General features: G+C 43.4%; 1 protein-coding gene across 2 annotated transcripts in view; it reads right to left on the bottom strand.

Annotated features, from left to right (window-relative positions):
• Positions 1-14,933, bottom strand: part of TMTC1 (transmembrane O-mannosyltransferase targeting cadherins 1) — a 167,461-nt gene that overhangs the window by 61,319 nt on the left and 91,209 nt on the right. For both annotated transcript variants that reach the window (XM_080393553.1, XM_080393552.1), the window contains exon 9: positions 2,277-2,398. In XM_080393553.1, coding sequence (XP_080249679.1) covers positions 2,277-2,398 — 122 coding nt within the window. The remainder of the gene's footprint in view (positions 1-2,276; positions 2,399-14,933) is intronic.

The following is a 14,933-nucleotide window of genomic DNA, read 5'->3' on the forward strand; positions in this document are numbered from 1 at the left end:
ACAAAGAACAAAGAACCACAGCCCTTCCTAAAGCCATCGCCATTAAACTGCCACGCTCCCAAAAGCAAAAAATAAACCCCACAATTTTTGTTCTGTCATATTCTTGAATGTTCACAGAAGTCCCCCTCACCACTCATATCATTTTGCACCCAGAGGGTGTAAGAGGGCTCACTTCTTGGTAACTACGAGCCAAGAGCTCAGCTCTCTTCAGATCCTTTGGCTGGAAACTGCCCATCATGCCTGCAAACTGCCCAGGTTTGCCTTCACTTTTCACACCAGCTGCCTGCCGGCCTGGGGTAAGAGCAAAAACCAAACATGAGTGATCTGAGCAAAGTATGAGATCCAGGGACTCTGACACAGACCTACTCCGGAGAAATCATTTAATCCTTCTACCTCAGTTTTCCTGCCTGAAAAAAAGCAGCAACTATCAATTACCTACTTTGTAGGTCATATATTTGCAAAGCCCTCAGGGAAATAAAAAGCATTATACAAACTATATGCTCACATGTTAACGCTGATTAATTTTCTCTGCGCAAACATCACTTTTTCTTCTTCATTGCCCCTCCTCTCATTATATCAGCAGTCTCATCTGGAGGACGATGAGGAACTGCTGACAGCTGAAGTATTTTCCGCAGTTGTTCTTTTGAGATTCAGAAATGCAACCACTCAACGCAGCCCTGTGTTCAGCTGACTGTTTCCTTAATAGCTTTGCGCTTTCATGTGTTTCCTCATTTTCTGTTACATGAATTTAAAGCAATCGGATTTCCAAGTTAATTTGAAATGATGCAAGATCCATTAGTTGAGGGTATCGTTTGCAAAATAACTCCGAGGGACAACTTTCAGTCACTATGCTTTCAGGTATACTCTCAGCAAACAAAAGCAGGGCTGGTGATATGAATAAAATCATCAGGATTGGACCCAAAAAGCATGTCAGTATATAGCAGAGCACAGAGACACAGCCTAACTGCATAGTAAATGCAACAGCTCCTACACACCCTGAGTTTTACACCAGTGAGCAGCCCTTCTGTGATACACCAGTGAGCAGCCCTTTTGTGATAGTGCTTACAGAAATGACAATCAGAATATGCATACAGGTTTGCAAAAGACCACCCATAACCGGTTGTCAAAGGATTTTTGGATCCACATTTTCTGAGGAATACAATTTAAATATTTTGTGGAGTAAACCAATGGTAGTTCCCATTAGACGTAACAGATCCTGACTCTCTGTACCTGAGGGTAGAATTGGGCTTTCTGACTTAGAGCACCCAGGACTGACCATTTGTGCTCATGGCTGGAACAAACCGCACCGGCACAAGTTGCCCAGAGAGGCTGTGGAGTTTTCCTCCTTGAATACAGTAAAAGGCTGTCTGTACACACCCCCAGACAACTGGCTGGAGGTGGCCCTGCTTGAGCAGGGAGTTTGGACCAGATGACCTCCAGAGGTTCTTTCCAACCTCAGGTATCCTAGGATTCTGTGAAATAGGCAATGGTCTGGTGCATCTTAAATGAGTGTCTTCTGACTGCCACTGCAGCCGCTGATCTGGATACTGCGGAGATGTCACAAGTAACACTTGAGTAAATGTAATCGGAAGCACCCAGACTGCCACCCAAGCAACAGTTGTTAGAGGCTGGAACTGAGGGAAATCCCAGGGCAGTGGCTGAGGGATGGAGAAGTGGTTGGATTTTCCTCATCCTCTCCAAAAACTGCAAATCCTCCACTCTTAGATGTGTATGCAGTCAATAGCTTACAGGCAGAAGGCCATGCACGTATTCTGTAACTGAAGCTGGCTGCCCTTTAAAGACAGCAATAGTCGCCTTCGTTTTTACTGACCACCTAATGTAGTGGGAAAGTTGAGCAATACCACAATAAAAAATACGACAGGTTAACTTTTCAGCTGCTGTCCTTAAGGTGAAGACATTGAATAATTTAAGTTGATAATGCTACTAAGAAAAAAGTCTTGGGAGGACAATCCTTAAGAAACAACACCTCATCTCTGTATTGAGCTGTTTCAAGCACACCAAAAATCTGTATAAAAGGAAAAAAGAAAAAAAAAAAAAAAAAAAAAGGATTTTGGGTAGCTTTGCTCCTGCCAAGCAATCTGCTCTCAACTGACTATAAAATCTCTCATGCTATCACGCCAAAACTCAAAAGGCAGAGAACACACTGACTAGAAATACAATGTTTGAAGTATTGTAAAAGGGAAGAAGCAATCATGCCTGCTTTTAGAAAATGGGATGGTGGTCTCATTAGAAAGGAATTCAATTGCAATAGTTACCTCGGCATGTAAAGGACTCGCTCTGCCACCACAAATCCCACCCTGAAGAAGAGGTTGCTGGCTGGGATGAATGGGAAAACCAGGAACAACAAGCCAACCAAAACTTCTTTGTGTTCCAGTTTCTGCAATAACACAAAATCAAACAAATATCAACTAAAAAAATCCAACTTAATTCACCACTAACTTCCCCTTTTCCTTTTGAGATACTTACTCATAAAAAAAGCAACTTAGATTAACATTTGATATGTTTTGCATTAAAAAGAAATTGTTCCAAGACACTGTTCTTCCACATTTACGCAGTTTGTGCTTCTGATATGGCTAGAAAGTGCACAAACACTAACCACAGTATTATTACTCTTGGTATCTTTCCCAAGGTCAGCTCTATTGCATGCAGCTCTCTTGAGATGGCATAGGTAGTACTTAAAATATACCCCATATTGGTAATATGTAAGCATAGAATAGTGTGAATGTATACATTAGCAAGTCTACCACAGTGTGGCTGTATGTAAATACACAAATGCATATCACATACACACAGATTGCTGTGTTCAGTCCTAAATGTTTATAACTGAGAAAAATCTGTTCGATCAGTCACATTTAGTCTAAAGAAAACTAGCCCCAACTGGCACATTAATGCAGTCATTTTATCCCTTTTGAGACAATATCTACAATATCTGAATCTGAAATGATACATTTGCACACAAGATCTCCAAACTCATATGGAGTTGGAAATTTGAGACATGCTATTATGTTAAAATTAATGTCTTTAATTTGAGCTGAGTTAATGCCCTTCACTTGAGCTTACTTCAATGTTGGCTTGTTCTTTGAGGAGAAATCGAATTGCCACATGCAATTTGAAACAACTGTGATCTGCACGGCCAACACAAGCTTCTCAGGATGCCATGATCCACAACGGCCGCCATTCCTGCCGTGGAGAGACCCAAGCCTCTTTGGGCAAGTTGAGTTTCAGATTTAGCTCCACCCCAAGAGCGTGAATCGGCTCATGCTTTCTGTTGATGATCTCAAAGAACGACATCAGGCTAACAGAACTGTAGCATTAGGTCTGTTAAACCACCCAGGCAGCCATCTGGGCTTTCCTGCCCTGCGCTACTGCTGCCTCACCAGCACCCTTCTGCAGCCATTGGGAGAAGCTTTGTCACACTTAGAAACAGATGCAACCAGAATCACGTAATGGTTGCAGCACCTTCTAATTGTTGTGGGCAATTTCTCAACTTTGGAGAGCAAATTGACTTCTCTTTACTGGAGGGATCTAAATTTAGAAACAAGATTGAGTAGAGGAATGGAGTCTGATCAATGAGGTAGGGCCAAGCAGCACAACCTGTCTTGCTTTTGCGTGGTTACAGGCTGCAACACCAGTTACCACTGGCCTAGTCAGTGGCTGAAATTCGGAAGTCCCAGTATTAAAATATATTCATCTTATTCTGTGGGAAAGACAATGAACACTTTCTATGGGTACCAAATGCAAGGGTGCATGTCAGGAGCCTTTGGTGTCACTTCAGAGGAGCTGAACCACAGGATCACAAAAAAGTGCACTGGCTTCCCCTGGCTCAAAGAGGAAGCACAAGACAGAAAAGGAAGCAGACTTAACGTTTCCAGACTTCTTTACCAATATCTGCTTTAAACAGCACCACAATTACCTGCTTTTATTATCTGCTTTTTCAGCATCTTGGAATCACAGTTACTAGTGCCTTCTTGCAGTCACAATAGCACCTAAAATACATTATTCCCAGAGATGAAGCTGACACCAGTCCATAAAGCTGATGAGCAGAGGTGCCTGGTAATGGTCATTTTGGCTTGTAATTACAACGGAAAACTGAATAAGGGGGGGAAAAATTATTTCTTAACTCTGAATGTAAATTGTCAGTCCTAGCTCGTGTCCAGCTTCCCTCCCACCCAGCTATGGACATGTACTCCATTTGCCTCCTGCCATTTGACAGTTCCTTCCCACCTTGTCTGGCCTAATTATGGTGCCTATTTGCTGCTACCACTCTACATCCCAGAGGTTTAACAATGACCCGAAGGCACAAAAAGGTTGTTGGGCCAAAGGGAGTGCACTGCTAATGCAGAAAATGTTCTCTGTCCCCAGGATACACTCTTGCTTTCAAATGAACCAGCTATCAAATATTGCTCCAGTTGCTCGTTAAATCAATAATTGGGAAACCAACCTCCAGTTAACATCCTTAGGAAGGACACTGTGTTATTCAAGGCTGCAGCATTGCAGATAAGCAAAGGAAACTGAATGCTGGAGAAAGACAAAACCTGTACAACAAATAGGAAAGAGGAAAATGCGGGAATTGGTTCAGCTGAAGGAGAAAGCAGTATTGTGTGCCCTTTCTCTCTCCGTAACAAGTCACAGCTCTAGACTAATGCCATTGAGGGCTGCCAGCTCAGTCCCTTGGGCAGGGCTCAGAGACAGGAGCCCAGCACTCGCAAACCAGCCTCACAGAGCAGCAGAGCCCTCTGTGGTGCTACTTATTTCTGAAACAAGAAGCATCTGGCAGTGCCCTTTTTAAAGCATTTGGTTCAGACAGACGCTTTTGTGAAGGGCTGGTCCTTGAAGGCCAGGCTTCAGTCATTTTGTGCTACACATGGTCCTGCCTGCCAGCCAGCAGGTCAAACTGCTAAGTGTGTGCTGCAGTCACTCCAGAGCTCAGTGGGGGTTTCTCTACTCTACCCAGCCATTAACTTCTCCAAAAGTTGTATGGGCACTTCATGTGTCTGACATGCGCACCCTGCAGATGGGTCCTGCCTGGGAGGAGAGGCTGGGGAGATCCCCTGGGCAGGAGAGCAGGTTAGGGTTGCTGGTCACCTGAAACTCATCTGTGCCCATTAATGAGACAGTCTGGATGCAGCCTCTGGTACAAGCAATTCCTAAACCACTGGCTGCCCATAATTCAGAATTTATACTGGAGGAAATAGTTACCCTATTCACAGCCAGATCTTATTTCCCACTTCCCTAAATAGTTTCTACTGGCCAACTAGATACTGAGCAAAACCAGCCTTTGCCCTGACCAAAGAGCTGCACATTCTTCTATCCCAGCCTTGCGAGAGCTGGAGATGCAGCAGAGCTATGTCTCCCTGCCCTCCCAGCAAGGGCTAACACCTGCTCACCAAGGCAGCTCAGAGAAAACAGAAAAAGGAACAGAAAGGCAACCACGTGTCTTGAAAGGATTCTGTGTACCACAGGTGATAACCCTAGACAGCTAAAACCTAACTGCACAAGTCTCATAAGACACCACATTCTCCTTTATCTTTTTCCCTATCAAAATTTACTTAGCAGATTCAGCTTTTATTTCCCCTTCCCCTGGAGAGGCTGGTGGATTTATAAATGAGTAGACAAGCGGAACATAACGGCTCAAGAACGTCAGGGACCGGTACTGTAGGGCTGCGGGAACAGAGTGCAGCAGGATCTTCCACTCGACACAAGCCACAGAGGATGCCCTCCATGTGTTCTTTAAATAAAAAAACCCAACAACAACCTGTAGCTTGTTACATTTCTCAGGGAGTGAAAAAGAAAAAAAAAAAGTATTGGGACCATTATTTGATTTAACTACTTTGGTCATATGAGCCTACCTAAGAGATAGCTGAGCTAAAGACAGCAGAACCAGCATCATCCAGGTGTCTGGAGCAGAGCGAAAGCTTTTAAAGAGTAGCTGGCAATTTTGTTCATCTTCCTTTTTCCTTAAAATAAAAAAGCTATGACTAGAAATTATAGATCACTTAATTCCTTTTTCAGAGAGACATCTCCTTTCCTCTTAAAGTTAGTCCTTTCTTTTGGAAGTATAAAACTTATCTTCCTATCAGTCACAGAGGTCTCTGGGGAAAAAAAACAACAACAAACAACTTTGAATTAACCTTACAATGATTCCTTTTGTTAAAGACAAGCCAACTTCAAATCAAAACCATATTCTTATAGCGGACAGTCTGGTGGGGGGTTTTCAAATTCACATCCACCTCTAATTAGAATTTGGCCTTCATTATATCTTAAACAAACAACAAAAAACCCCACCAACAAACAAAAAACCAAAAAAACCACAAAAAACCCACAAAAGAATAATTCCACCGACAAGCCAAATCAAAAACCAATAAAGAAGATTTTTTTTTTAACCAGCTATTTTTCATAAACTTATCAAAGAACTAAAGAACACCACTTCTCCCAAATGCAAAGCAAACAATTCTCACACTATCCCAAACAAAATGGCAAAGAATCACTCCAAGGCCAAAACCCACCAATACAGCAGTAAATCTCAAAAAGTGCTTCTTTGGCAATTTGGGGGAAAAGGAAGTCTTGAGTTTACAACTGAACGAAATCTTCCCATGTTACATACTAGACATATTCCTGAGCCACAAATAAATATTTGCTGCCGACTGTTAAATCACAAGTCTTCTACAAGCCAGAGCCCACAAAGTACGAACACAGGAGGTTACGCAGATTACTTCAATATATCTGTCATAAACTATGGACTTGCATAAGCCCACTGTAAATTTCCTATTTTTCCCATTGAGAAAGCATCACCTGAGGTGCCAGATCCATTAAGGCTCACACTGTGATGGCAGGGCTTATGTTCATATCCCCTGGCAACTCCAACAGTTGAGGTGTTGGAAAGTGGAGCCATGAGAACAACCTTCCTCCTGACTGGACAAAGTTGCACCTTGGGGAAGACAGCAGCTGGGCAAACAAGTCCAAGCAAATTCCATTCTGTTCTACTCTGGAATGTTTCCAAAGGTCTTTATACATGCTTGCCAGTTTGATGGGAAGGTGGCAATCAAATGGGTTTAATGTCTTCCTTTAACAGTTTACTTTGAGAATGAGGCAAGCGTTGCCTCTCCACCACTTAGAACCAACACCTCCATGGAGTAAAGACTTCCTTCCTACCAAAAGCATAAATCACCCTCTGCCAGCAAGCTCTGGATGGTCCACTGCAGCCAGTGAGACATTATACTTGGAACATCTGACGGCAAGTGCAAAAAAGCTCGTATCCAGGAGAGTTGGTAGTGCATGGCTGTATAAAAGCAATGATTGCTGTTACACATTTTCAAACACTTGCAGGCCTAGGAGGCAAGTGCATTATCCATCAAAGAAGTCACAAAGATTCAAAGAATCACAGAAACACTTAGGTTGGAAAAGACTTTAAGATCATCAAGTCCAACTGTTAACCCAGGACTGCCAAGTCTACCACTAAACCATGTCCCTAAGCACCACATTTACGTGTTTTTTAAACACTTCTAGGGATGGTGGTTCCACCACCTCTCTAAGCAGCCTGTTCCAGTGCTTAACCACCCTTTCAGTGAAGAAATTTTTCCTGATATGAAATCCAAACCTCCCTTGGCACAATTCAAGACCATTTCCTCTTGTCCAATCACTCATTATTTAGGAGAACTGATCAACACCCACCTCACTACAGTCTCCTTTCAGGTAGTTGTAAAGAGCAATAAGGTCCTCCCTGAGACTCCTCTCCAGGCTAAACCGCCCCAGTTCCCCCAGCTGCTCCTCACAAGCCTTGTGTTCCAGATCCTTCACCAACTTCATTGCCCTTCTCTGGACATGCTCCAGCACCTCAGTGTCTTTCTTGAAGTGAGGGGCCCAAAATTGAGCACAGCATTTGAGGTTTGACCTCACCACAGAGTACAGGGGGACAATCACTGCCCTTGTCCTGCTGGCCACACTAGTTCTGATACAAGCCAGGATGCTGTGGGCCTTCTTGGCCACCTGGGCACACTGCTGGCTCATGTTCAGCTGGCTGTCAACCAGCACCCCCAGGCCCTTTCCCACCAGGCACTTTCCAGCCTCTCTGCCCCAGCCTGTAGCGCTGTGTGGGGCTGGTGTGACCCAGGTGCAGGACCCGGCACGGAGCCTTGGTGAACCTCATACAATTGGCCTCAGCCCATCGGTCCAGCCTGTCCAGATCCCTCTGCAGAGCCATCCTGCCCTCCAGCAGATCAACTCTCCCCCTGCAACCTGGTGTCATCTGCAAACTTACTGAGGGTGCACTTGATCCCCTCATCCAGATCACTGATAAAGATATTAAAGAGGACTGGCCCCAGTATTGAGCCCTGAGGAACACCACTTGTGACCAGCCACCAGCTGGATGTAACTCCATTCACCACCGCTCTTGGGGTCCAGCCACCCAGCCAGCTTTTCACCCAGCATAGAGCACACCTATCCAAACCATTAGTAGCCAGTTTTTCCAGGAGAATGCTGTGGGACACAGTGTCAAAGCCTTTACTAAGCTACAGGTCAACCACAGCCCTTCCCTCATTCACTAGGCAGGTCATCTTGTCATAGGAGATCAGGTTTGTCAAGCAGGACCTGCCTTTCCTAACTCAGTGCTGGCTGGGCCTGATTCCCCAGTTGTCCTGCATGTGCCACGTGATGGTGCTCAGGATGATCTGTTCCATAACCTTCCCCGGCATGGAGGTCTGGCTGACAGGCCTGTAGTTTCCCAGATCCTCCTTCCTGCCCTTCTTGTAGATGGGCATCACGCTTGACCTCCCTGGTTAGCCAGGGCTATTGATAAATGATGGAGAGAGTGTGGCTTGGCAAGCTTTTCTGCCAACTCCCTCAGTACCCTTGGGTGGATTCCATCCGGCCCCATAGACTTGTGTGTGTCTAAGTGGAGCAGCAGGTCACTAAATGTTTTCTCCTGGACTATGGAAACTTCATTCTGCTCCTCATCCCTGTCTTACAGCTCAGGAAGCTACACGACCGTCTGTAGACCACAGACAGGATTGAACTTCTTCAGTTTACTCCTAACATACATTCGTGCAAACCCTTAGCGCAGACTGCACACAAACTTAATTCATGTATTCCTGTTGTACCAGTCACTCATGAAGCCACAAGCAGCTCAGCAACAGGACTCCTCACTGGTCTGCACCAAACCACTGGCAGCATCTCACCTGGCAAGAAGTCAAGATCTGCAAACATCTACTCTTGCACTTTCCACATATACAGTATTAAAGATAAAAGGGATGGTGTAGAAGCAGGTCAAATTCACTCTGCATTCATGCATATGGTGATAAAAAGCAAACTTAAGCTAATCAGGAATCAATCCTAGGGATTCATCCCTTCACAGGAAAAAAATCCTGTTGATGTAAAGTTCACAGAAGCAAGCACTGGGTGCTCCCAAGTCCCACCTCACTGGTGCAGGCACAGAGGTCATGGCAGAGCTGTACCACATTCCGTGTACCATCAACATAGTCTCCTTTAGGTCACCAGCAGAAATCAGGATGGGACACGTACATCTGCATCTTCTGTGGCCAAACAGGAGGGCACTGTGGATCTGTGGCTGTTTTCGCCACCACTTCCAAGTGAATGGTGCTGTAAGTCAGGTGTCAACAGATGGTCTGAAAAACTCAAACATTTGGTAAGGAAAAGAAAATTGCCCAGCTTGAAATCTGGCTCAGACACCTGGCTTAATCAGATTGTTCCTACAAAAAGAGCCACAAACTCTGTAATCACTATAATTTATGAGGAGTTTTATTCTTTTATCTCATAATAAATTCTTTTTTTAAAAAAAATCAGGATCTTCAGTAGCACCAGCTGCTTGAATGCCAGGCTTAACAACTCACTGTCTTCCTAAAATAACTCTGTTTTCTTCGGTGAGCATCTAGTTCTAAAAAATCACCGACAGTTACTACTGATTAGAATTAAGCAAATTTTATACTTCACAGATAGTCCAGAGCCATGGAGATTTCCAATGCTATTTTGACCATCACTGCTGACTGCTTATTAACTACTTGACACATTGATCCTATTTTGAGCATTCAGCAACAACAAGAACTACTTTCCAGTTCACCAGTAGCAGTACCTGTTCAGGAACGGATGTACAGGCAAACATATACCAGTCAGAAACTGAATCAAAATCCTTGAAAGTATCACTGGATTCCTAACCCAGGATTATCTGAAGAGAAATCCTTGGCACATGTCTCAGAGCACTCTAACAAGATCATGTGCTTTACATTTCCAGAAGGAAGCAAGCCCTGGTCTGTAAAACAGCTTATTTTTCAGAAATACTAAAAGTGCCTAAAAACTTTATTTACATCAGTGGGAACTGTGGATGCTCAGCAGCTCTGGAAATCAGGTTTTCAATTATGGAATAAAAGCAGATGGTAGTCCTTTCCCGATCCCATAACCCACTGCGGGGCACAGAAGTATATTCTACCAATATTTCACTTTTTGTATTAGTATCTTAAAGTAAAATTTTGGTATCTACTACTTTCTTTTTCTCTGTAAACCTCAGCTACCCATCCATTCAGATCTGTGTTTACAGACTCTCTCCCCAGGTTTCTAAAATTCCCTGAAGATATAAGCTCATTTTCCCAATCCTTAATCTCTGCAACCTTTAATTCCACTTGACAAGCCAATTTGAGCAGGATGCAGGAGCACATACGTCTTTGAAAGAAGTGGAATATTCCAAAGGGAAATAGGAAAGTCAACAAATTGCTCCAGGAATTAGAATAATGTTTTTGACCTTGTGGTTGTTTTTCCCCCTTCCCTTTCATTCTGTGACTGCAGTCTGCTTCACCATGTGGAGTGGCTGGAGAGCAGGAACCGAAAGAATAAAATTTAAACACATGCACACTGCTTGCAGTACGTGACAGCATGATCTTTGGAAAAGCAACTCTGTTCATGGCAAATTTGCTCTCAAGAGGTAACACAGAACAAGAGGATCCTAACAAAACAAAACAACAACAACAAAATCACACAATAGTTTCATGCCTTAACATTTAACTAAGACCACAATGAGCATCATTATCTCCTGCAGCTGTAAATTTCTTGATCCTCATTCTAGCCACCCTCTCCTACTCACCCACACTATTATGCCATTCCAGAACCTTTCAGCTCTGAGTGGCCTTGAAATATTAAATCAGAAGAAGAAAATGGTAGAAATAAAAAGAGCATCTTTAAAAATATAGGAATTCAGTGTTAATACGCTGAAAATGGCAGAACTACCTGGCCCTATGAAAATGAGCTACCTAGTGTGACAAACTCCTGCAGGAGTTAAGAGCCCATTTGGTGAGATGCTGAATATCTTCATGGTGAGCCAAATCAGAACTACTTCAGTGATGGCTGTATTTACTCAGAGTACCACACTCCAAACCTGTTATTTCAAACATCTACCAAGAAAAAAAATAATGATGCAAAAGGTATTTTGACAGTTCTTGTGCTTGCTTTCTAATTTAGAATAGCAACTGCATACAGACTGAGGAAGGTTTCTTCTTTTGCTCAAGTCTGTCAGCTGGCACAGCAAGCACCCTGGGAAGGCTTTCGTGTTTCTTCCAGCCCCACCAGGGACCAGGAGCTGATCCACTCGCAGCACTCATCAGAGCAGAAATACAGCTGCCAAGGCACACAGGGCACCTGGAAGGGACTCCCCACCTTCCTCCAGCTTCCACTAAACAGAGTCCTTCTGGCTTATTACTCTCTCCCCGCAGAAAACATTAACAACAGAAGCCGCACAGAAAAACCTTGCTGCTAAGGATTACAAACATCAGTCCTGACCTTCTCTCTGTGTGGAAGGAATTCAAGTGGGCCCTCAGGAAAATGAAAGCAGGATTTATTTTAAATGGACCTTTTATGAAAATGACTGTGGTTTCCAGCTCATCAGATAAACCCCGTCGATAAATAGCTTTATTCACCCTTGCCATGCCTTTGAAGCAGGTATTGTTCTGGAAGTGTTGTGGCATATGAATTTTGCTAGGCATACTTTCTAACTATGCTGGTACTACTGTAGAATATTATAAAAGGCAATTGTTCCCCAGAAAGGTCCATAAGCTGTGATTTATTAATGAAATGCCAAACCTGGGAAACGAGGCAAAGGTCTCAGGAGTGCAGGGTAAAGTAAATAGCATGATAGAATACACATAATGAGTGCTAGCAAAAACAACAGAAACATGCTCACAAAGGGAGATGCAAATGCATTCCTCTCCTTCATGGTATTAAACATTTTCAGCCAAGAAATAGTCTGTGAGTGACTGAGTTATATGCTTAGATGATATTCAGACATATAAACCACCAGATAAATGGCAATATGATGCCAATTACAGCACGAATTAAAGTCGTAAGTATAAAATGCCTTGTCTTGGCTAAGAAGCACTATGCAGAGAAATATAAAGAGGCAGCATTACCTTAAAATTAGACCTGGAGGAAAAAACAACCAACTGTAGCATATGAAAGGATAATAACACATATCTCAGTTGCATGTAATGATTATAACCAGAAAACCATCACACCTTCCTGTACCATATGTAGCCACATCACACAGAACAGCAAAGCATGTTCTTTAAAGAGGTTTATCCTAGAGGACACTAGAGACTATTTTTTTTGAATTGATGTGAAACATAAGTAGCGGCTCTGCTGCACATCAATATGTGTTCCTGCTGAATAGTAGAAGGTGCTGTGAACCACCACGAGGTACCTCCATAGCACTGGTCATGAGCACAAATGCAAGACAAGGGCCAAGCAGCATGAGGCACAATACATTCCCCCAGACTGATCAGATACAAAAGCTACTGTTTCAAATTAGTTTTCCAGATCACCTTGCTCCAAATTTCCCCATCGCACACACATGACTTTTCCCACTATCAGCCCTCAGGTACCATACAGAAAGCAGTATCTGATCCGTCATGTGCTCTGTACATACGTTCATAGCTACAACCACAGGACAAGCTGCATTTTAATCACACTGCTAATTAAGCAGCGACCTAAAAATGCCAGGCACAGCGGTGTTTCAAACATCTGAAGGGTCTTCCTTTCATGCTCACTGAATTATTATGACATGTCAAAGAAATAACTGTCATCCAGACGCTATGCCAAGAACTGTCCTCTCTCTAGTTCACCAGGTGCTCACCATTTCTTCCCGTGTAGAAAGGCAGTGCTATGGGCCCTTGCGTATGCTACTGGCCCTTTGAAGCACCAGGTAGATTATTTCTCTGGCCTTGTAACTGGTGGGCTTGGCAACCAAAAAGATAGCACTTCATCCAATCCACTGGTACCTGTGTAATCTACCTGGTTCCAAAGGTGGAAGACAGACAATGTCAGTTCCTTGCAGCTGAGGCTGTCTTTGAAAATGAACAATAAACAAATCTCATCTTTTCCCAAATATTATTATTTTTCTGGCCTGCAGGCATTTGCAATAGCATCCCCAGCCTTTGTTACATCCCCAGCATGCTACTCGAAGCCCAACCAGGCTGGGTGAGGAAGTTCACTGCAAAGAGCTGAAGAGAGCTTGAGCATTTCGAGACCCACTGGTGACTTCTTGGTGCTCAAGAGAGGCCAATTTTCAGAGCATGCTGTGAAGGCATCTGCGTGGTGAAAAATCAAGTCTCAAAACATTTCAAAGAGGTGCTTAATGACAGAATGAAACTTTGCCACGTTAGTCACTATGGAAAAATCTTGGCCAGAAATGACACCAAGGTCCTTTACTCCCACAGTGGGAGATGCAACAAGGGGCAGGCCTTTTCTTAACTCCCATCAGGCCTCCTGAAGATGGACATTAATTGTCATGTGCTCATGGGGAGCTCTTTGGCCAATAAGCAAGAAGGATTGCCACTAACTACGCAGATGAAATGATCCAGCAAATACAAGTTATGTACAAGGAATTAACAAAGCAATTTTTCAAGTGACTTCCTCATTAAGTAAGGAGGACAACAGTGAAAGTGCATGAGGTGGACAAGAAGGGAGGCTTCTCTTGCCCAACAATAACAAACTGGAAAGCTGCCTTCACTGTTTCTGCAGTTTTCAGCATTAAGAACCCCACCCAGTAACAGATATGTTCCAAGCAAAGCACTTATGGGTAGGAATCTTGCACTGTTTCTTCTCCTTCTGAGGTACGACAACGTTCATGAAGTGAAATGGAACAAAAAAGCTTCATCCCTTAGATGTCCTTTATCAGCACTACACACACATGCCAACAGGGTTATTAACCTAATCACAAACGTCAACAACAAATTAGCCCTGTTTAAAATTCAATGGCAACAAAGGCAGAAATCCAATACATGCATTCTCTAATTACAGTCCATGTAATATATTCTGCAAGTCTCCTGTGAGCTTGTTTTGTGGCTGCACATTCAATGCCTCTTGCCACTGAAAATCAGTTCAGTGTTCACTGCACAGTCTTCACTTCTGCCAAAATCATTTCTAGTATTTCCATTCTCCATACCACAGAGAGGAAAGTGTTAGTGCCAATGAGAATGAATGTGAGGTTTTGTCCTCTCTTACCCCTGCACACCTACACACTCAAATGAACAGCACACAAACGGCATGCCTGTTCACTCTAAAACCATTCCTTAGAAAATTGCAAGCTATTGCTTCCAGTTTAGACTTTGCAATGAAAGAGGAGAGAAAAATGGCTGCAAAAAGAGTTCTGTGCATTTTTTGCGAAAAAAAAAAAAACAGAACACCTTACACTTTATGAAATGTGAAAAATTAACTGATGCGTCTCATGCTGCCTACACCCTGCAAAATACTGAGAACTAGCCTGCCTGGGGCTTCACTGAAGGATGGTCCTCCTTGGCGGGAACAATGTCATATGAAAGGCCACTGCTGTTGCATTTGGAAAGAAACTTTCTTAAGACCCTAACATAATGAATTGTGGCTGCAGTTCACATGTCCTGAACTTCCCTCTCCTAGCTGTA

This window comes from Falco punctatus, assembly GCF_963210335.1.
Source record: "Falco punctatus genome assembly, chromosome: 6".
Taxonomy (NCBI): domain Eukaryota; kingdom Metazoa; phylum Chordata; class Aves; order Falconiformes; family Falconidae; genus Falco; species Falco punctatus.